The following is a 23,493-nucleotide window of genomic DNA, read 5'->3' on the forward strand; positions in this document are numbered from 1 at the left end:
TGGTTTAATTCCTACTTTGTTGTATTTTCTGGATATATTTGAGTTCTAAGGGTTTCATTTGTTACTCTCTGTTGCTGTATTGTGTTGGTCTTCTTTTCCTAGCTCCTTTCCAGACTGCTCTGTTCACACCTGCTCCCAATCTGCTTGTTAGTACCTCTTTGTTCAGTCTCCCATAAATACACTCCTTGTGCAGTTTCTCAGTGCTGGTTCCTCATCTTACTTTGGCTATGTTCACACTGCAGGCCTTGATGCTCAATTCCGATTTTTTTGCGAAATCCAATTTTTCTAACTATATGAGACTTGTATGTGATCTCCTGTGTGAACTGCAGTCATACAACGCAAGTGTCCCGCGTGTGCAGTAGAGGACGCAATGACGTCACAGGCCAGCGTGCTCTTTTTTTCCGGAAGTAAACATGGATGGTAGTGCCGGCGCGCATCTAGCAGTCTTTTCCAACCATAAAAACACAATCTTTTCAATATGGTTAAACATAAATACAGCTCTCCCCATCATCATCTGCCATGGTTGTTGTTTTTCTTACCGCTTCTACGTAGCAGAAAAGTTGGATCTGGGTCACTTCAGGCTGTAGTGTGAACGTAGCCTTTGTCTTACCTCGTCTTACCCTGGCTCCTCGTAATTGTTTTCCCCTGATGCCTCCATGGTTCTGGTTTCTTTTATATTTTTCATGTTTGATTTCTGGATTCCCGCAAGTTTTACCTGTGTTTATTTAATTAAAGCTACAAAGACTCACCTCCGCATTCGGGTTCTCCAATCATATCCAAATCGTCACACCCTTTAAATAGATATCAATGTGTTCAGTCCATATGTCATTTCATTTTAAATAATTTAATCCTTTATATACATAATGATCTCATTTCAATATTTTTTTTATTTAAATAACTCAAATTAGTTTGTGTTGCCTCAATGTCCCTGCAATGCATTTCTTTTTTTTTCTTTTTTTCTTCTCACCACTTTGAATTGTCCACTTTAAATTGTCTTGGAACTGAAATGTGCTGTATAAAAAACATGCCTTTCCTTGCCTCGCATCTTCCCTTACCGATTGCACTAAGCAGATCGTGTTGGGAGGCCCCAGAAGATCCTAAACAAACAAAGAAAAGATGATGATATAATTACATTGTTTATTCAAAAATCACAAGCAACGTTTATCCTGTACTTTAAAATAAAGTATTGAGAAAGGAATTGCAGCTTATTCACTGGAGACATAGTTTTATCACATTCAAAATTGTATTTCCAGAATTGATACTGCATATGTATATACAGACACTCATGATTCCTCCCTATCTCTGCAAAAAGGTAATATTTTTCTTCATTCATCTTCAGCTCTTTCTTGTCACAAGCTTTTTCATTACACAATGTAGATTAGATTAGTAGTTCTTTAATGCGCATAAGATTAGCTATTTATTGCAGGTTTTTAAGGGTATGGTTAGTGACATTAAGTGGTAAATTATGACTTGAAAGCTAAGGAATTTTTTATACAATGTATGTTCATTTGTTGATCATCCTTTCATTGAAAATAAATCTGGAAGATTAATCCACTGAATGCATTAAAAAAAGAAGACAAAGGAGATGATATTTACTGTAGGTTGATGTGACATGACCTTCTGGCTGCTTTTTTCCTCCCGCACTAGGTTTGTTAAGAACATCTGTGTTCTCCCCCTGTGGCTTGGTGACCACCATGGATGTGAGCGGGGTCACAAAGCTATACTTCAGGGACAGCTCCAAAGCTTCACTCTTCACTTTCACCTTTTCGGGTCCAGATAGCAGCAGCCTGTTTCATAACATCTACAATGTTATCTCTGAGATAAACTGTAGTAAAAACATGAGAGGGGTCTATACTTCATATTTACAATAACTGTACACAGCTTGGTTCTCAGATAAATTCATTAAGGTAATAATTTTTAAAACTTAAATGTATTATCTGTGTCACATATGGTTTTTGTAAACTGCTAGGTGTTCAAAGCACATGGCCACAAACATGAACTGGTTCAGCTAGAAGTTTCAGGAGAAGAGTTCCCCTACGGATACTATGCATGCTTATATAAGGGATTGCTGCAGAATTGACATAAGACTAGAATACCTATGTAGGGATGCATGTAACTAACACTGACCTTGCCTATATGATTATTCTAATTTAATCTTTTAGTAATATATTATACTAGTTAATTTAAATTGGAGTTAGGTAAAAACCAGAACAATATTTAGAATTAGAAACCACAGCTGACTGAAAAAATCTTTCATTTATTTTTTTCAAATCTATAATAAGTCAAAATTATCATTACTAATGATGAGAAACAAACTTAAGTGTATGAATGTAATTGCACACTTACTACCAATTTAACTAAAATGGGCCAAAATAGAGAAGCCTTGTAAACAAATGTGCACAACCAATGTTAAGATAATTTTTTTAGGCTCTAGTGACCTTAATTTGTGCATTTTTAAAAATATGCAGACTGGGAAACAGGATTAGAAACAAGCTTAGGACATGTTGCAAAGGTAACTCCTGTACCACCACCACACCCTATCCCCAACCAGTGTTGTCTAGTTTTGTGAAACACATGTGGCAATAACTTAAATTACTTTTTGCTTTACACTGCTGTATTATTTTTTAATCATGACTACTTAATAACATTCCTTTAGTTTGCTGAGTTTTTAAATTATTTCTTTGTTCTTATTTTTGTGTCATGAGCTTGGCACTGATGACTGGATTATTGGTTCATTTCTTCCACCTGTCAGGACTCCAGTCTGTGTGTTTGTCTTTTTGTGTTGTTCTCCCTTCCACCAGCAGGAGGCGCCTTGTTCTGGTCCGCCTCCTCACACACCTGATGATGGTTGCCTCATTAGCGGAGTGCTCTTAAGCTGCTGATTGCCACTACCTCGACGCCAGTGTTTGCCAGTTTTGGGTACTCTAGCCAAGCTGAGTTTTTGCTGAGTAAGACTGTGTTCTTGTCTACCTGAGTTTTAACTTCTTTTTTGTCTTTGCCTCTCAGCAGGAAGTCTTCCTGCAAACTGGATCTTTTCGGACCTTCTCTCCCTGAAAGAATCAACTGAGCCTCAAACCGAGTTGGGGGTTCAAACAGGAGGTTTGGATCCTTCTTCCTTGAAGAGGACGTTGAGTTACAGTTAGGGCCAGAAATATTTGGACAGTGACACAAGTTTTGTTATTTTAGCTGTTTACAAAAACATGTTCATAAATACAATTATAAATATAATATGGGCTGAAAGTGCACACTCCCAGCTGCAATATGAGAGTTTCCACATCCAAATCGGAGACAGGGTTTAGGAATCATAGCTCTGTAATGCATAGCCTCCTCTTTTTCAAGGGACCAAAAGTAATTGGACAATGGACTCTAAGGGCTGCAATTAACTCAGAAGGCGTCTCCCTCGTTAACCTGTAATCAATTAAGTAGTTAAAAGGTCTGGGGTTGATTCCAGGTGTGTGGTTTTGCATTTGGAAGCTGTTGCTGTGACCAGACAACCTGCGGTCAAAGGAACTCACAATTGAGGTGAAGCAGAACATCCTGAGGCTGAAAAAAAGAACAAATCCATCAGAGAGATAGCAGACATGCTTGGAGTAGCAAAATCAACAGTCGGGTACATTCTGAGAAAAAAGGAATTCACTGGTGAGCTTGGGAACTCAAAAAGGCCTGGGCGTCCACGGAAGACAACGGCGGTGGATGATCGCCGCATACTCTCTTTGGTGAAGAAGAACCCGTTCACAACAACAACCGAAGTCCAGAACACCCTCAGGGAAGTAGGTGTATCTGTCTCTAAGTCAACAGTAAAGAGAAGACTCCATGAAAGTAAATACAAAGGGTTCACATCTAGATGCAAACCATTCATCAATTCCAAAAATAGACAGGCCAGAGTTAAATTTGCCAAAAAACACATCAAGAAGCCAGCCCAGTTCTGGAAAAGTATTCTATGGACAGATGAGACAAAGATCAACCTGTACCAGAATGATGAGAAGAAAAAAGTTTGGAGAAGAAAGGGAACGGCACATGATCCAAGGCACACCACATCCTCTGTAAAACATGGTGGAGGCAACGTGATGGCATGGGCATGCATGGCTTTCAATGGCACTGGGTCACTTGTGTTTATTGATGACATAACAGCAGACATGAGTAGCCGGATGAATTCTGAAGTGTACCGGGATATAATTTCAGCCCAGATTCAACCAAATGCTGCAAAGTTGATCGGACGGCGCTTCACAGTACAGATGGACAATGACCCCAAGCATACAGCCAAAGCTACCCAGGAGTTCATGAGTGCTTGAAAAATTGGAACATTCTGCAATGGCCAAGTCAATCACCAGATCTTAACCCAATTGAGCATGCATTTCACTTGCTCAAATCCAGACTTCAGACGGAAAGACCCACAAACAAGCAAGACCTGAAGACTGCGGCTGTAAAGGCCTGGCAAAGCATTAAGAAGGAGGAAACCCAGCGTTTGGTGATGTCCATGGGTTCCAGACTTAAGGCAGTGATTGCCTCCAAAGGATTCGCAACAAAATATTGAAAAAAAAATATTTTGTTTGGGTTATGTTCATTTGTCCAATTACTTTTGAGCTCCTAAAATGTGGAGTGTTTGTAAAGAAATGTGTACAATTCCTACATTTTCTATCAGATATTTTTGTTCAACCCTTTAAATTAAACGTTACAATCTGCACTTGAATTCTGTTGTAAAGGTTTCATTTCAAATCCAATGCGGTGGCATGCAGAGCCCAACTCGCGAAAAATTTGTTACTGTCCAAATATTTCTGGCCCTAACTGTAACTCTCTGAGCAAGGGAATCATCTCCATTATGAACCGTTCAAGTACCGCAGGAAATCTGAGTGGCAGTCAGTTTCTCCGTTCACCAACAACCATCCGAGTTCTGGGTAAACCCTATTCCGCCCTCCACCGAACCAGAATAACACTGGAAAACAGCACACATTTTGAAGTCAAAGATCCTACAACTCCTCTGGAAACATGAGTGAACCACCAGAGCCTCTTCTCCATATCCACTAGGGGTGGAACGGTTCACAAAATCCATGGTTCGGTTCGATTCACGGTTTCATGGTCACGGTTTTCGGTTCGGTTCGATTCGGTATATGTTGATTGTTACACCGAAATCCCATAAAAATTTATGAATTTGATGAAAAAATCCCCCAAAAAATAATGGATTGTAATTATTTTAAATGATCCGCGGAAACCCTGGATAATTTCCGTATGTTTTGCTGCTTTGAATTTAATCATCTCACGCATGCTCTCTACCATCTCCAAGGGACTCAGAGGGGAGCGGACGGGAGCCACAGTGGGGTCTTGAGCGCAGCGGGCGGAGCGGGGGTTGCTGAAGGAGTATGAGGGATTTCGGGGTTAGCATGATATGGTGCTGTTAGCATAAACAAAACGTGTTGCACAATGCTTGCACACTGTTGCACTTTTATCCACAACTTTCTTTCCGCCGTCATCGTAGGTCACTCTAAATGCAAAGTGGTCCCATACAGCAGACCTATAAAGTGCTGCTGGCGCGTCTTCCAACTCCTGTTCTTTCCCACTCGCCATTCCGACACAATTCTCTACAACAACTGATTTTTTTCTGCTACAGCCGGCTAAGCTGCTTCGCTTCTTCTTCTTCTTGTTTACTACTGGTGGTTGGCTTTGGTCGCAGTACTGCCACCTTCTGCTCTGGAGTGTAAACGCTTCGCTTATGAGAAAAAGGAGCAGCACATGAACCGAACGAATCACACGCGAATCGAACCGAGACAGTCGAACAGAACAGTTCGGACGGTTTTCATAAATCGTCACATCCCTAATATCCACGAATGAAATTTCCCACTTAGCCTGAACTAATCGTCTTGTCTTCCCTTCCCCTTCCAGTTCCGGTCGAGCTGAGTTCTGAGCAACTAAGCACCGAGCCTAACTCTTCAATAAACCTGTTAAACTTTTCATCTGTTTCTCTCTGAATTGGTTTCACTGCATGTGGGTCCGAGCTTTAGATAAAATCATCACACCACCTGTATAGCTCCAACCAGTTTACTTTCTCACTCCTCAGATCCATCTGTTCCAGTTCCTATTTAAACTGTGCCTTCCCAGCCATTAGTTCCAGAGCATTCCAGCCATGTGTGACAGTTCTCTAGCATACCTAGTGAGCAATGATTCGGAAAAGAGGACCCAGTATTCAAGGCGAGACAGATAGTGGAGTAAGTTAAATAACCTGGTTTGACAGTTCAGTCCGTGCCCAGAGAACGAGGATTATTCCAGCTGGTTGGCTGACAAGACGCAGTGGATGCTGCAAGAGAGTTCCAGATGCTGAAACCAAGAAGACTGCAGAACTGGCAGGAGGTCAGATCGAAGGGAGTCCGGAGACAGGTCAGGCAAACAGATCAGACAGGGGCATGCAAAACTAGAAACTAGTCAGGATCAGCTAATCAGAAACACAACTGGGTACACTAGAGAACTCTCACACAATGCTCGAGAATAATCTGCCCCTGATGGTTCGGACCAAGAAGTTTGAATAGGAGCAGTTGGATCATATGAGCAGTGATGAGAAACAGGGCAGAGCTAGACAGGTGAATAGAATGAGTAATTAAGACAGCCCTCAGCTTCAAGATGTGTGTTCTGATTACCATATCCTGACTAGTTTCTGCCCCTGGATGTATGAGTTTTGCTTGATCCCCAGTTCTGATCTGTTTTGCCTGACCTGTCTCGGAACTGCTATTTTGATACTGCCTGCTAACAAGCTGGGATCTGTCTCCCGACCCCGGCTTAAATTTCCCTTCAGTGCCCTTTCAGATTTCTGATCTCGTTGCCAGGAATTCTGCTCCTGCATTGACACTGTCTTTATATTTTCACTCCAGATACTTCTGATCTATTGCTTCTACTGGCTTCTGCTCGTCAGTCAGCTCTGCTTCACTCCTGGAACTCTCTGTGCGGCTCCCACCGCATGCTGTGGAGAATTCATCTGGCTGGATTCCACTACTTCCTCTTGGCTCGGACTGAACTTAAAAGCAGATTTTACATTTTTCTGAGCAGTAAATAAAGACTTTGTTTGAAATCACTCTGATCTGTCTGCCTGAATTCTAGGTCCTACACTCCGTGCCCTGACATTTTGACTTCATGGTTTACAATGTAGATAAGTTAATTTTCAGGGCGAAGAAAGTATGGTCCCTACATCTTCTTGCTTACAAGTCAAAGTTATTACAGAATTTTGGTGAAACACAAAATAAAACAAAAAAAACACCCATGCCATTGTAGACAGCTGGTTTTTTTAATATATTAAGTATATTTTTGTGACATTTTGTGTTGTCTTTGCATGAATAGATTGATGCCGTGCTTGCTTTGTCTGTTATGGAAAAATCTCCATTTTTACCACCTCTACCTAAAGGACAATTACCAAGCACTTCTTTTAAAAAGTATTGTCCTGTCATATACTTTTTTATACATTTTGCGAGGTAATAAATCCAGCAAGAGAGCTTTCTAGTTTTTTGTTTTTTTGTAATTCTACTGTTATTAATTATATTTGACATGCCATTTCAGGCCTCTGTAGTCTGATAAGCTCTTGGATGTCTTGCTCTGCTATGCAAGGAGTTTTTATTTTCTTTCTGATTTTAATGCTGTGGTAAAGCCTTATATGAGAAGTGGTAACCTTGAAAGCCAGAATCATAATCAGGTTTAGCCCTAATCAATGTGGGACGCTCCCATAATCTGTTTGGGGAAAGGAGGGCTGTCCTGTTCAGAGAGAATTTTCCAAGTGACATCTAGTGCCTGCTTACCAAAGGGTTTTTAGTGAATCACTATAATAGGAGCAGAAGCCATGAGAAACCACACCAACTTCAGATTATGAGATCTTTCTGCTCCTCTTTCGAAAATGGTTACAGGTAAAATTAATGTGATAGCAGCCGCTATGCGTATGTCCTTCTGTGCTGCCATGTTTATTTTGTTTCAGCTGTGAACTCAGTAGCTCTTGATTTTCCCACAGCTAAATGTCTCGCTTTAAACCATAATAATGCATTGCGATTGGGTGACCTGTTTTGGTTTGGACTTGAATGACTTAAACTGGAGCGGTATAAGGTGAATTCCGGTGTGTTTGTGAACCAAAATACTGCCACGATTTAGCTTGCAGACAGTGTTAGCAAAGAAGGCTTAATGGTTAATTTTATTCAAGCAAACTCACTCTGCTAATGCAATGTTGATAACAAACTGTTAAGACTAAAATATTTTGTAGCCCTACTAAATTAGCAGCTAAAATTATTTTCTAGACATTTTTTCTCCGACATGAAAATAGGTAGCCATTGCACAATAGAGGGAGTGTTGGCCTAGCGGTTAGAGCAGTGTGCTTGTGCTCTTAGAAGGATGACCTCACGGTAACTACTACATCAGTGCCTGGGTGCAGATGGTTTGCTGCAAGGCCTGGATAGACTCATCTCTTGGGCAAGGATGAGTTTCAAGCCTGGGAAGTCCAGATCCCTGGTCTTGCGGAAAGGGAAGGTGACGGACCGCTTCCGCTTCAGCCTGGGAAATACCACTATTCCATCTGTGTCTGAAAAACCAGTGAAGAGTCTTGGAAAGCTCTTCACTGGTGATCTGAAGGACACCGCTGCCAGAAAGCAACCAGCACCAACCTTAAGCAGTGGCTCCTAGCTGTTGACAAGTCTGGACTTCCTGGGAAGTTCAAGGCTTGGATCTATCAGCACAACATCCTGCCCCGTCTCCTCTGGCCTTTGCTGATGTATGAGATCCCACTTACGACCGTGGAGGGCTTTGAGAGGAAGATCAGTCAGTACCTGCGCAGGTGGCTGGGCTTGCCTCGCAGTCTGAGCAGTATTGCCCTGTTTGGACATGGGACCAAGCTCACGCTCCCGTTGAGCAGCGTGTCAGAGGAGTTCAAGGTTGCCCGGGCTAGAGAAGTCCTTCTCTACAGAGACTCCACTGATGGGAAGGTGTCTTCAGCAGGGATAGAGGTCCGCACTGGAAGGAAGTGGCGTGCCAAGGACGCAGTGGAAAGAGCCGAGGCGAGGCTGCGTCACAGCACCATGGTGGGTACAGTGGCCACAGGGCGGGCAGGGCTGGGCAGCAACCCGAAGCCCTGCTACAACAGAGTGACAGGGAAGGACAGGCGTAAACTCATCCAAGAGGAGGTTCGGGCAGAGGTGGAAGAAGCTCGCTTCAGCAGGGTGGTGGGCATGAGCAAGCAGGGGGCCTGGACCAAGTGGGAGCATGTTTCCAGCCGTAAGATCACCTGGACTGATATATGGAGGGCGGAGCCACATCATTTCAGGTTCCTCGTCCAAGCGGTGTATGATGTCCTCCCAAGCCCCACTAACCTGTTCACCTGGGGCCTGATAGAATCACCTGCGTGTCAGCTCTGCCAGAGGAAAGGGTCTCTTGAGCACATCCTAAGCTGCTGCCCAAAGGCCCTGGGAGATGGCAGATTACCGCTGGCGCCATGACCAGGTCCTGCGGGCAATAGCAGATACCATCTGCACTGGCATAAACACCAGCAAGAGTCAACCTCTAAGCAGGAGCATGATTGCCTTTGTTCGAGCAGGGGAGAAACTGCAACCCTCCAAGAAGACCCAAGGGGGCCTGCTCACGACAGCAAGGGACTGGCAGCTCTTGGTCGATCTGGGGAGGCAGTTGAGATTCCCGGATTACATCGCAGCCACGACACTCCGCCCGGACATGGTGCTGTCATCAACTTCCACCAGGCAGGTTTTGCTGCTTGAACTAACTGTTCCTTGGGAGGACAGAATAGAGGAAGCCCAGGAGAGGAAGAGGGCTAATTACACAGAACTTGTGGCTGAGTGCCGGAGGAATGGCTGGAAGGCCCGCTGTGAGCCTATTGAAGTGGGCTGCAGGGGCTTCGCAGGCAGATCTCTACACTGTGTCCTTGGACTCCTAGGGATTTGCGGTCTGCAGAGACGAAGAGCAACCAAGAACATCTTGGAAGCAGCTGAAAAGGCTTCACGGTGGCTCTGGTTGAGGAGGGGGGAGGCGTGGCGTAGTGCGCTACCTGGACACAAGTCGGGGAACTGATCACCCCCGGCTGGGTCGCCCAAGTGAGGGTGTATGACTAAGACCCGAAACACCCAGTGATCTCGGGAGAGTCACTGAAGATGTGTCCAGGTTGCACCACTAGGTGTATTACAATCCCAAGTACACGGTTCGATCCCCACAGCCTGCACTCTGTGTCCCTGAGCAAGACCTGTAACCCCACAGTTAAGACAGAACACCGCAGCCCACTGCTCCCAAAGGGGATGAATTAAATGCAGAGGCAAATTTCTCCAATGTGAGATTAATAAACTTCAATTATTATTATTATTATTATTATTTTTAATTGCAATGTTAACCTGAACATTTTTTTGAGACTTTTATAAAAATCATGCATTCAAAATTATATATTCCCTGCCGAATAATCAAGGAGAAATTTTGGACAGACAGAACTTGTAGGGTTAAGGGTCTTGCTCAGAAACTCAGAGTGCTAGCTGTGGGGATCGAATCGGGTACTTACAACCTTCTCAGAGCAGAAGCGCACTGCTCTAACCACCAGGCCAACACACACTTTGATTTTTTTTTTTTTTTTACTGAAATATTATCTTTCAATCTGGAAGCTAGGTCAATTATTTTAATTCACAGATGTCCAAATAGCAATACATGTTGCTAAAAAATAATTTTATGTTTTTAAATTTGAATATGCATGGCAACAAAAAAGCCCTTCTCTTACCATTATTAAGTTTTACTACGATTAGAAAATAACTGCATATGTAGGATATGCATAACTTTTGGTATTCATGGTGATGCAGATGCAGAGCAAAATTGTACAAATGGTGTTCAGAATATAAGGTAAATGTCAGGTAAAGAAAATATAATTTTAAACAAAAACCCTTTATAGAGCCATATATTGTAATTTCAGCTGACAATTACATAAATTATGATAATAAAACAAAGAAATAGAAATGACACATATTTGTATCTTACTCTTTCTCCAAAAGTTGTTTAACAGTGAGGTAGGCCCAGACCCTCTGAAGAAGTCCACCATTTACTGTTCCAGTTGAAGTATCCACGGAGTCATTTTTTTGAGAGAATATTACTTTTCTATTGCTCTGTCAAAATGAAAATAGAAATTAATTCCAGTGCAAAAAAGAAAAAAAAAAGAAAAAGTAGTACTATTTTTATTTTGTGGTTTGATTCTTACTGAGATGGCCACAACTTGTGGCACAAATGTTTCAATGTTGTTGTCAATGAGCTCACCAGCCACCACAAGCTCAGAGCCGTTATAATACTGACTGAAATTTGTCTGCGTCAGATTGGTTGCACCGGCATATACCATTATCACATCTTTGAGGAGAGGAGTGGCCACCTCTTCATAGAAACCCTGTGGGTATAAAGTATTGCTTGCTATTTTCTGTATTTGCTTTTCTGTGATGCTTCATTTTTTTGTTAAAAGTCAGGAAATTGGTTGATCAAACGTTATTGTTAAAATGGATAGGAATACCTTGAGCTGTAAATCAGCATCAGAGTCTTCATAAATCCGTCTTGCTACACCACTGTTTTTCAATGACATCTTCTCCAAGAACTCAAAGTTGACATCAAAACCAAAACCAAGGCAGTAGAGTGGAAATGCTCCTGCAATCGCCTGTCTCACATTTGTTTGTATTTTCTCAATATTTGTTACTCCTATAATGACACATGAAATACAGACTGAGATCAGTTTATAACTGTAATAAAATTAGACAGCTGCCAAAAATGTTAAAAAGTACACACACACACACACACACACACACACACACACACACACCCCCCACACACACACACACACACACACATACGTACATCAGTATATATATCTTAAAACTTTCAAAATACCAAGACCAATGATCACTGAAGTGTGATGGTACATGGTCAACATTGTATGTAATTTAAAACAAAACTATGGATTTTCCTTCTTGAGAGTATTACTTTTAACAACTTGGACACTTCAAGACAGGGCTCTGGTTTTTTATGCTTTTAATTTTATTTTTTAAAGCAAGTTATCATTTGCTCTTGATGTTGTTGGAGATTTTTTCTTTTATTCTATTTTCTGCTCTAAATAACTCATATACCTGTTTATTTCTGTATCTGTTCACTTTCTGTGTCAGTCAGCCAATTGGACATTTTTATGTTGGCATACCAGAATATCAAAGAGGCTCTAGCATCACCTTATATGGTAATGCTGTGGTGTTGTGTGAAAAGGGCTGGAATGGGGCTTTGGGGGAACGAAACCCCTGGTATCCTTTTGGATAAACTAAAAAGCATGTTGAAGCTCTCAGTCTTTTTGCTGGTTCCTCAGCTGAATGTTAAAGATGTATTAAGTCCTGAGATAGAAGGTGAGATCTTTCTCTGCAATCTGTGCTTATATATGATTTTGTTAGCCATGACTTGAATAAATTCTGTTAATGTTTCCTTCTTTCTATATATATATATATATATATATATATATATATAATTTTTTTTTTTAAATACAGCATGATTGTAAGGAAAGATACAAAAACTAATTTTGAACTATTAATAATTTTTTTTAGGTTGTTGTCTCATGTTCGAGTGCATGCATGTGAGCTTTGAATAACCTGATGTTGGTTCTCCATCTGTGAGAAGTATAAGGATGGAAGCTGAACCTTCTCTGGGATTTACATTCAACATACGTGCCCCTTCCAACAATGCTGAATTGATGTTTGTACCTAGAACAGGCGGAAAAAAATTATCTGCCGTCCTGCTAAGAAATATTTTAATTTTCCTTTCAACAAATCTCACCTCCCTGTGCACTTATATCCTGTGCAAATTGCTTGGCTCCCTGCAGATTTAGACTCGTGGCCTGAACAAGTTCTCTTTTCCAGAAAAAAATTTTACTATGAAAAGTGATGATACCAAAGAAGTCATCCTCTGCCAGGTCATTCAGAATGTGGATTAAAGCTGTTCTGGTCTGTGCACACATTAACAGAAGTGTTATTGTAGGAAACAATCAAACTAAATTTGTTTTGGATATACGACAACTTTTATTAAGAAAGCATTCACATAAAGGTATAGAGGACGATCTTTTGTTTCCGGATGGATCATCTAAATAAGTGCTCCTCCTAACTGTCAGTCATTCTGGTGGTATGTTTACGTAAGGCCGTCCTTCATGGGCCGTTAGCTGTCTTTTTGTGTGCATGCACACTTTCGGGCTGTGGTGAGCACGAGGTTCAGACAGTCATTGAAGCTCATCTTTCTTACCATGGTTCTTTGAAAATGGCCAAGGATCGTAAGAGAAAAAGTGTTTACGAAGTGTATGACAAGCAAAGAAAGGCCCCAGAAGAGCCAGATATATCCCGGAATGATTTGCACAGAGAGCTCTTCTTGCAAAGCATTATGGGATTTGCTGTCACACCGGCCTATTTGCTGTCTCTACCCGACAGCGGTGACTAATAACAAAGGAGGAGTTACCTGACCAATGGGGAGCAAAAAGCAGTGATCATCGGTCCGAATGGTAGGTTAACTGAGTTTGCTATAAAGTCCACTAGGTCTCCGCTCTATATAGTGATTGAGGGATTTAGGGGTTAGGTTGGACGTTCGGGCACAGGAAGCTTGTATGAGCTATGAGAACAGCAACTTTTAAAAGCCTATTAACGCAGCTTTTAAATGCCTATTAGTAGGCGTTTCCTCTCAGAAGGGGGTACAGGGTTGTCTATGTGCATTTTTTTAAAGTTGAGAGGGCGATTCTTATAATAAAATCGTGAAATTCATCCACAATATCTTCAAACTTCAGATTCAAGATATTCCTCTTAAACTTTTCAAAAATTTTTACCTGTTGTATTTTTCTGCCACTCATTGAGCCACTTTTATCAGTAACAAAGACGACATTCTTGGGTATTCTGGCAAGGTTAGATAGAGCAAAGTGATGGACAAAGTATCCATCCGAAGTCTTAAAGGAAAGAAGAACTACATGTTAATGAGGGATCAAAATATGATTTTCAAGATAGTAGGTATTTTTGGCCATTTTTCAAACAACATATTCATAAATATGCTGCTAATAGGCAGCTATTATTTTCAGGAGTGTTTTACCTTGATATCACCCAGCCCATTGTCTCGATTGACGTCATATGAAATGACCAGATCTCCATTCATACCTTGCTCTCCACAGCTGTCGCAGGCTCTTTGTTGGTCTTCTGTAGGATAGAAATATACCCATGCCTGAAATATAGAAAAGTGGGTTTTATATATTGCACAGTAAAAGATTTTGCTTTTTATTTGTGTTTTTATAGTATTTTTACATTTGCACATTTTTAAGTGCTTTGGATATTAGCTTCCACTTACTTCCTAATGCATACTGGAGAACTAGTAGTTGTTATGTTGTACCCCTAATTTTTTTGGTCAAAAAGGTTATTTTTTTCCCAGACAATTTGTTGTGAGTACGTTTTGGGGATTTAAACAAATCCTTGGTATATTGTACTGTATACACTTTACAGTACAGTATTTTATTGTTTAAACTTTAACCCTTCACTATTATGTTATTCTTATGCATTTTTCTAAGGTCCACATTTGTGTGACCATTTTTTCTGTAATATTTTTGCTTTTATAAATACCAGAATTTTCCCATTGTGGGACAATGAAGGGATTTTCTATTCTACTATATTCTGTATGGGTCTTTTTTACAATAAAAGTCTTTTAATAAAAAAAAAAAAAAAAAACGACAGACAGTCATGAAGAGGACAGAAAACAGATCCGATTTGGCTTTGGAAGAGTTATAACAACGTCGCAGCAATTTTATTCCCATAATTCAAGTTAAAAATGGTGAATAATTTGCATACACTCCACAATTCATGTTGGGACTGCTTGAACCTCCCATATTGCCACAGTTAAGGCTCTCATTTCAAGAAACTGCCTTCCATTGAGTGTTTCCTTGCTGAGCCTGGTAATAACTCTTAAGATCTGCTTATAAAAATCAGAGAAGATATAATACTACTTGTATAGCATATTGCCATTTAAGCCAATTGGTAATGAGATAAAAAAAAAAAAAAGTGAGCCAGGAATAGACCTATCCAGGGTGTACCCCGCCTCTCACCCATTGACTGCTAGAGATAGGCAACAGCACCCCTCGCGACCCCACTCGGGCCAAGCGTGTCAGATAATGGATGGATGGATGGATGGATGGATGGATGGATGGATGGATGGATGGATGGATGGATGGATGGATGGATGGATGGATGGATGGATGGATGGATGGATGGATGGATGGATGGATGGAAAACATTGTGTCATGTTTTATTTTATTGTGCAAATCTTTTTCTATTATTCTGTGAGGCCAGAAAATTGGTAACTATATATTTTTTAACTGTTGCTTCCCCATTTTATTACAAAATCAGGACTCAAGCCTGATTCGGAAAGGAGAAGTTATAAGAGGGGGTTGGAGAAAAAATATCTGTTAAATAATTAATGCATTAAAACATGTAAATTTCTAGTGCTATATCATACAACAGTAAAGAGTAATATACTATGTTATTTAAAATAAAAAAATGTTGGCTTGCAAACAATGTTCCCTGTATTTTTCATGTGTCTTGGTGAACATACAGATTTTTTAAGTGATTTGGTCCATTTAAAATAAATAAAGTAAAAAGATCCAACAACAACTTATTCATGACATGTGTAGTATGCTGTATGTAAGAGTCCAGCTTTGGCCATGTTTCTGATCTGGAAGAACTGAGACATACTTTTCAGACATAGCTTTTGTTCACATTAAAAACATTTACATTTTGCACTATGATATGTGCTGAAGCTTGCGTTACAGTATAAATTCCTATAACTCAGTGTCTAGAGTAACTAAATTGTTAGAAATATTTTATTTATATTCCGTTTGTGTTTCATGGGTTGTGTACTAATGAACTATTATGATGTATAATGTGTGATTCATCGTTTGTTAACTCTTGCTAAAGATCGTTCCAGATAAAGGTCATGCAACAGACGGGTTGTGAAAGAGGCCTGAACATAATCTATCTTGGAACAATATAATTGTAAAACAACCACATGCTTTGTTTTAACATATGTGCTGAGGTTTAAAGTAAGATAATTTTGTTTCCCTTTCCCTTAGTTAAACCTCAGCTTGTGTAATTAGGGACATCCCCTGACTTCAATAAATAGCGAGGAGAAAGTTGAAGACCAGCAGAGTGGGTTGGAGATTTGTAAACTCCACAGCCTCTTCCTACTCTCTTCACGAGTAAACTAAATTAATTGTCTATGTGCCTTCTTTCTTTCCCTGTATGTATGTATGATGTTTTAGGTGCTTAGACCTGACATAAATATATATAAAAAAATATCTGCATTAGATATAAGTTGTATGTTTTCTTTAAATAAGGGCCAATTAGAACTCCCCCCACCCAACATGAAATGGTTTGAAAAGGACAACGCCGGGCTGCAACTTTTAAAGTTAATTTCGCTGCAAATCGCTGCGAATTTGAGGTTTTCAGAAGTCCAGTGTTTGGTGTAGCGGGGGGGCCAAAAAGACTGTGTTGTGGCCCCAGCAAAGCTGTCAGCTGGCCTGCCTGTAACTATTCGTTTACAGTTTTTTTTCTGCATTTCTACTAGTATAGCATTTCATGTTTATTATCCATAAATAAGACATTTTATTAAATGTCACTATAATATAAACAAATCTGAGTGCAATTTAATCTATTTTTACATTTGTACTTCTCACTTCTCCGTTTTCCCAAATAAGCCACTTTAAGAGCTTTTTGGATGCTGTTTTGATAGGATTTATTAATCTATATCTTCTTTCACAATAATCGCAGGATGCTGCCATGTAGCAAAAAATCCACAAGCTGTGAGATCTCCTTTAGCTCCTTTCATCTAAGTACTTCCAAGGCACCTACCTGGGAATGTCCTGATAAACAGTTAACATTTTTGCTTCATTATATACATTTTAAAAAGTGTGTCTTAAACTGTGAGCATGTTGGATAGCAGAGCTGTTACAAATGGGTGAGCTTTGTTGCTCTGGAAGCTTAGACTGGTAAATAATTTTGGTATTTGGGGTATTTGGTAATTGGGGATTATTCTTCCACCTGTTGGATTATTTATTTATGCACCTGTAGCAGTTTTTGATGTGCTGAATAAAAATATTTGCTGAACTTTTTTTAAAGGACAATGTTTTATTAAACATATATTAATCTAACTACAATACTTAAATGTAACTTCTTTTATTTTACAACTTAATTAATAGTGGTATACAAGAATGGCATTGAAGAGTAGCTATATTATGTGCCAGAAAAACTATGTTTTGTGGATTCAATAAAGCCAGCTTACACATCCAGCTGGCTGAGATGTTGTAAGAGCCCAAATTAAATAATGAATAAAGAAGATGAATGTATTCCCTGTACACTTTTATCATTATTATTATTATTGTATTTAACATGTTTATGGCAAGCAAAAACTTTTCTTAGTTTCTCCATTTTGTCCGTCTAATTGATTTACATTTTATATTGGATTTTATTTTATGTGCTGTATAAATTTTCTTGTTAGCTGAGAATGTTGCAGAGTGCAATTGTGTGAGCAGTGCGCACTTGTGCAAGCGCGCAGTTTAGAGGGAACACTGGTTGCAAGTTTGTTAACTGTAAAAAAGAAGAAAAAAAACACATTGAAACCAACTGTACCTGTTTGTCTGCAAGGGTTTTGGTGATGGCATTGGCCAAAGCTTTGGTGCTAAGTCCTCCTTTCACACCAATGTAACTGATGCCTGCTTTTTCATGAATATACACATCAACCTGATTGTGAGTAAAATAAAACAAACCAGCCAGTTAGAAACATCTGTCTTCACAGGACACATCACACAACAAGATGTTCAGAACAATCTAAAAACCTTGAAGTCTTTCACAGGCTGCATGGGTTGAGCATGGATTAGTAGCTCGTATTTTCCATGGGTGCGTTTCAGCAGTTCCTCATAAGTGAGTTCAAAGGTGATCTTTTTGTGGGCTGCCACAGTTACAGAGGTTTTAAATTCCTCCATGGTTCTCCCCACAGAGCTACATGGGGAAATTTGTATTATTTAATGAAGTCATAAGCTTTTGTTTGGAATATGTTTAAGTTTAGTTATAACGCAATATGTAAATGTCTTTTGCATGTAGACAAAAAAAAGGACTGTAAAAAAAACAAGAAACTTATATTTCAGTGAATTAAGCAGTCATTACCTTACAATACCAGCACTCTGACCACGGGACACAGCCTGATTGTACTGCTGCTGAGCCTGCTCCTTGGTTTTCACAACTCAATCATATATTTGACCGTCAATATTCCTGAAGAAGGAGGAAGGGTTTTTTTTGTTTTGTTTTGTTTTTTTCAAATTATGGTTAACCCGGGTTTATCAGAAATAAATAGAAAAACAAATAAATTGTAAGCATAGTAAAAAAATCAGACATATCCAGGTATATTTTTCTTCCACTCACATTTTAAATTTACTGATGAAGGCATTTTTTGGAATCTGGACATGGAATTCAATTTCTTTTGATTCATTCATGCGATTTATAACACGGCTTGTTATAACAGTGGTAGCATAACGACTGGTCACATTGGAGGAGATATGAAATCTGTATATATCCCAGTCATCCTGTGTAAACACAAAGAAAACAAAAAAAAGATTAAGGACTTCTTCCAAACAATCAACACAGCAAACTTTGAGAATTTGTACTGCCAAACTTCAGAATTATTTCGTATGAAATAATTTACATTTTGAAGTTCTATTTGTAAGATTACATACAATGTATATTGTGCCTAGAATGAAATTGAGTTGAGAGAGCAGAGCTAAAATAGTGAACAATAAAAATCCTCTGACTGAAAAAAAACCCTTGAAAAGTTTACATTTAATATTAAATGAAATCCCTATTCTTTGGCGTAAATATATATATATATATATATATATATATATATATATATATATATATATATATATATATATATATATATATATATATATATATATATATATATATATATATATATATATATATATATATATATATATATATATATATAATTTGGATTCACAATCAATTATTCCTTAACTGCTGCTCAAGTTGAGTTCAAAGTCTTGTAAAGCAAGATCTGCAGGTTTACTTGTGGTTCCTAGAATTTCTAAAAGCTGAATGGATATATAGATGCTGGAGATAAGCCTGTTTTTCAGTGTTGTCCTGTTGCTCTGACTGTAACTGGCTGGATGTGTTCTCTTCATCCTCTGAAATGGGAGTTGGCTTGGAGCTTGTCTGCCTGGCTGTATGTTTCCTGGACGGGGCCGCCTTTTGCAGTTGCTTTTTGTATCTCTGCTTCTGTCTCCTTGAACCCCAGTCGGCCTCCGCAGATAGCCGCTCACACTGAGCCTGGTTCTGCTGGAGGTTTCCTCCTGTTAAAAGGGATTTTTTCCTTTCCACTGTCACTACAAGCATGCAAGGGATTGCATTCGAGTCAATGAGTCGATGCAATCAAGTGGTTTTCCTTAGATAGAAACCTTTGTATCAATTTGACTGTATGATCTGGTGAACTGTCAAGTGCCTTGAGGTGACATGTGTTGTGAATTGGTGGTATATAAAAAAAAACTAAATAAGACTATTACATTCTCTCCAAGTGTCTAAGGACTGCAGACCCTTTACTAGACAAATCCACAGATGCAATCCTCACCCCACTGTGCTTGGGGACAAAAGCAACTGCTATATCAAGGGAAGGCAACATAAGTCTTTAAGTACCACCCCCTGTAGCATTTGCATGTATTTCTTCTTCAACACACCTGAACAAAATATATGGTTCATTGCCAGGCCTCTGATAAACTTACTGACGTGCAAAGGGGGTCATTTGTATGGAAGATTTTCCCTGCCAAAATCCAAGAGCCATTTGGAATCAATTTGAGATGAGGATTTAAACTACTTGTACTCAAAACATGTAATGCTCACATTCAAAACTTCTGCCTTTAGATATATTCTCTTCTCCATCAAATCTTGCTTTCTGCTCCTATAGATCTAATGCTTCTTGCACAGATATATTTTCTCCTCTTGTTTACTTAATTCCCCTCCTGCACAAACGAGTCATTTCTTGGCTATATACTCATATATATATATATATATATATATATATATATATATATATATATATATATATATATATATATATATATATATATATATATATATATATATATATATATATATATATATATATATATATATATATATCTCAGGCTGGATTCAAATCATCACTTAGCAACCTTTCCAAGGGCAGCCTCAGAAAGGGTGCACTTGCTTTCTTCTACTGACTTTGCCTGCTACTGCTTACCAGTTCTAAAAATGTGGGCCAAACTCCAGCAATGCAACTTACTGCCTGACACTTTTGGTTACCAAGATTAAGCCACTGTATTTAAAGCGATTAGCTCCAGATAAACAATCTGACCTTTGTTCTGCAACATTGTAATAAAGAAAAACATGTCCGAGAAGTAAAAATAAACACCCATCCGTTTAAAGTAAACAGTGATGTCCTCAGCCAGGTTTGTTCTTGCACAGTAAAAACAAATTTGAACCCTGTCTGACTGATCTTTGAACTGTTGTTTGGATATTTCACAGGGCAGTTTTTTTTACTTAACAAATATATTGATGTGTACTTTTTTTTTCTCACATTTATATAGGACCTAAACTGATATAAATACATTTCTATTTTACATTATCAGCAAATCATAAATACTTATAAAAACAAAATTTTCCTTATAACTAGAATAAGTTGTTTGAAATAACACATGTAACCACAACACCCTTACAGTAATTATTTAGTAAGGCACACATTTTATGATTATCTGAAAATTTGGAGGTGATCAGGAAAAAAATGCAAAATTTTTTTTTATTTTTTTATAATGCTTATCAGTGTTTTTAAAAATTTGTTAGTGAGCTCCTTCATGAATGTAATATTTTATGTAAAGTTTTTTTTGCATTATATACCTTTTTCTTCTAGATTTAGTAGTTAACATTTACAGGTTACAGCATTCCCTACCACAAAAAACACACCTTTTTAGAAGGGGAAAAAAGAACAACGAATCATACTTGGATCTCGGTTGGTCATTTGGGCATGTTTTTGTTAAAATCTATTGCTCATGAGAATATTGACTTATGTCTGTATTATTTTGTTTTTGTTTTTTTGTTTAGTAGATACGTTTTATATATATTTAGCAATGGAGGCATTGAATGATTATGTTGCCTGGATATTCCTTCAAAAATAAAATTATTATTTAGTATGGTTCATTTCAAATGAAGTAACCGATAGTATGGTTCATTTCAAATGAAGTAACCGATTAGTTAAAAACTGTTAGAACATGTCAGACACATATTACCACACTCTCTAAGTACTCATAGCACAACATTTCTCCATGTTAAAGAGTTTTGGTTTGCTTTAAAAATCACCTAATCTAATTTCACATGTTCCAATGTTAGCTTTACAAACTTGACAATTTAAAAACATGTGCACAGTTTGAGTTCAGTTTGTAAACACAGACAAGCATAAGCATGTCATTTTTTTTTAACACAAAGTTATCTAGTTAATTAAATGTTTAAATTTTCAGTGCAAGTGTTGTGAGAATGTACCTTTTTTGGTTGCGCAGTAGCCAAAGCCACAACAATCCCAAAAAGGGAGAGTAGCATCACTGCTTTCCCCATGAAGCCTAGGATTTGATTCAAACAGATGCCACTGTCTGAATTCCAACTCAGCATGTACAATGTAAGTTTGTTTTGAAGAAACTTATTTTAGACTCCTCCCTCTCACTCCCATTAATCTGTAAAAAAAAAAAAAAAAAAAAATGACAACCTACAACATCAGTTCCACCTTTTTTTAGACCATCGGCCTTTATTTGAATCTGAGCAGAGAGGAGGGTTGAAATTGAGGGGGTAGACATGCAAGAAAGGTAAAAATGATGAGGACCCTAACCCATGAGAGCTACGTTGAGGACTAGAGCCTTCTTAAAGGGTTAACTGAGTTGTGGGGGAAAAAAAATCAAAAATCAATTGATTGTCCTGGTAGACAAGGCGGAATGCAAGTCTTATCTTATTGACTCCTCTGAAGCTGTTTTCCCAGTTTTAGATGTTTTTGTAATAGCCTAGACACCCTTAGACTCAAGGTTATTTCAACAAATACTTTGGTTTGTGAGGAATTAACTATGTGAGAAACTGTCAATTTTGTCTCTTTCTGTGCTTCTTAAGTTGTTGGTGAAATCCTGTGTTACCAGAGCAGGGCAGAACACGGAGCTGTGTATTATGATCTGTCTTGAGCTCAAGTGTACAAAGATAAAACAAAGTGCTGACTGAATGAATAACTATCTATCTCCTTTAATTAACAGGAGTGCATAGTTAGGGTTAAGCATTAAGTGTGGTCCATTCCTCTGACATCACAATCTATGGGAGAACTGTTTTTAAACCACAGTCTGAGAAGTTAATTTCCTCCTCCATCTAACTCCATGAAAGTAAAGACCCCAATATTTTACATGTACATCAAGCTCCACATTGTGGAAACTCTTGAGCTGTGGTCTGACTTTGCTGGTGGTTGCATCGCACTCCTCGAAGAAGCCCTAAGCTAAAAACATTAAAAAGCATTACCTGTTGCTGGTACTGTACCATCCATTGTTTTTAACAGATGTGGAGACAGCAATATCTGCCTGTCAATCAACCGGAATAGCACAAAGTTCTGTCCTGGCCATCTGGAGTGTTTTCCTGCCCTCTGCTGAGTTGGCGCTGTTTACCTGAAGCAGCAACCAAGTTACTGTTCTGTATGAGGTGCCCCCAGGGACATAAATCAGAATTAACTTGCATATACACATATTAAATTACACTCTTCCATATAATATACTGAAAACCTCACACAAACACTAGTAAAAAGCTCTCATATAAACTAGTGAAAACATTGACCTCTTATATAATCTACTCAAAAGCTCTCATACAAAGTAGTGAGAACTGTTCATATAAACTGGTGAAAAGCTTTACCTTTCATACACACTACTAGAAAGCTTTCATATACACTATTAAAAAGCTCTCATATACACTACTAGAACGCTCTCATATACACTATTAGAAAGCTCTCATATACACTATTAGAAAGCTCTCATATACACTATTAGAACGCTCTCATAAACACTATTAGAACGCTCTCATATACACTATTAGAAAGCTCTCATATACACTATTAGAACGCTCTCATATACACTACTAGAACGCTCTCATATACACTATTAGAACGCTCTCATAAACACTATTAGAAAGCTCTCATATACACTATTAGAACGCTCTCATATACACTATTAGAAAGCTCTCATATACACTATTAGAACGCTCTCATATACACTATTAGAACGCTCTCATATACACTATTAGAACGCTCTCATATACACTATTAGAACGCTCTCATATACACTACTAGAACGCTCTCATATACACTATTAGAACGCTCTCATAAAGACTATTAGAACGCTCTCATATACAC

General features: G+C 38.7%; 1 protein-coding gene across 1 annotated transcript in view; it reads right to left on the reverse strand.

The window, feature by feature from the left end:
* Positions 1 to 21,766, reverse strand: part of LOC119779996 (inter-alpha-trypsin inhibitor heavy chain H3-like) — a 72,787-nt gene extending 51,021 nt beyond the window's left edge. Inside the window, exons 1-15 of the mRNA XM_038279883.1 lie at positions 21,609 to 21,766; positions 18,444 to 18,604; positions 18,189 to 18,293; positions 17,861 to 18,023; positions 17,655 to 17,765; positions 14,077 to 14,205; positions 13,820 to 13,936; positions 12,790 to 12,958; positions 12,606 to 12,716; positions 11,495 to 11,676; positions 11,195 to 11,374; positions 10,978 to 11,102; positions 1,597 to 1,787; positions 1,056 to 1,097; positions 750 to 791 (exon numbers count right to left, since the gene is read on the reverse strand). Coding sequence (XP_038135811.1) covers positions 750 to 791; positions 1,056 to 1,097; positions 1,597 to 1,787; positions 10,978 to 11,102; positions 11,195 to 11,374; positions 11,495 to 11,676; positions 12,606 to 12,716; positions 12,790 to 12,958; positions 13,820 to 13,936; positions 14,077 to 14,205; positions 17,655 to 17,765; positions 17,861 to 18,007 — 1,546 coding nt within the window. The 5' untranslated portion in view covers positions 18,008 to 18,023; positions 18,189 to 18,293; positions 18,444 to 18,604; positions 21,609 to 21,766. The remainder of the gene's footprint in view (positions 1 to 749; positions 792 to 1,055; positions 1,098 to 1,596; positions 1,788 to 10,977; positions 11,103 to 11,194; positions 11,375 to 11,494; positions 11,677 to 12,605; positions 12,717 to 12,789; positions 12,959 to 13,819; positions 13,937 to 14,076; positions 14,206 to 17,654; positions 17,766 to 17,860; positions 18,024 to 18,188; positions 18,294 to 18,443; positions 18,605 to 21,608) is intronic.
* Between the last annotated feature and the right edge of the window lie 1,727 nt (positions 21,767 to 23,493).

The sequence above is a fragment of the Cyprinodon tularosa genome, unplaced genomic scaffold (genome assembly GCF_016077235.1).
Source record: "Cyprinodon tularosa strain WSP-4 unplaced genomic scaffold, ASM1607723v1 ctg154, whole genome shotgun sequence".
NCBI classification, from domain to species: Eukaryota; Metazoa; Chordata; class Actinopteri; order Cyprinodontiformes; family Cyprinodontidae; genus Cyprinodon; species Cyprinodon tularosa.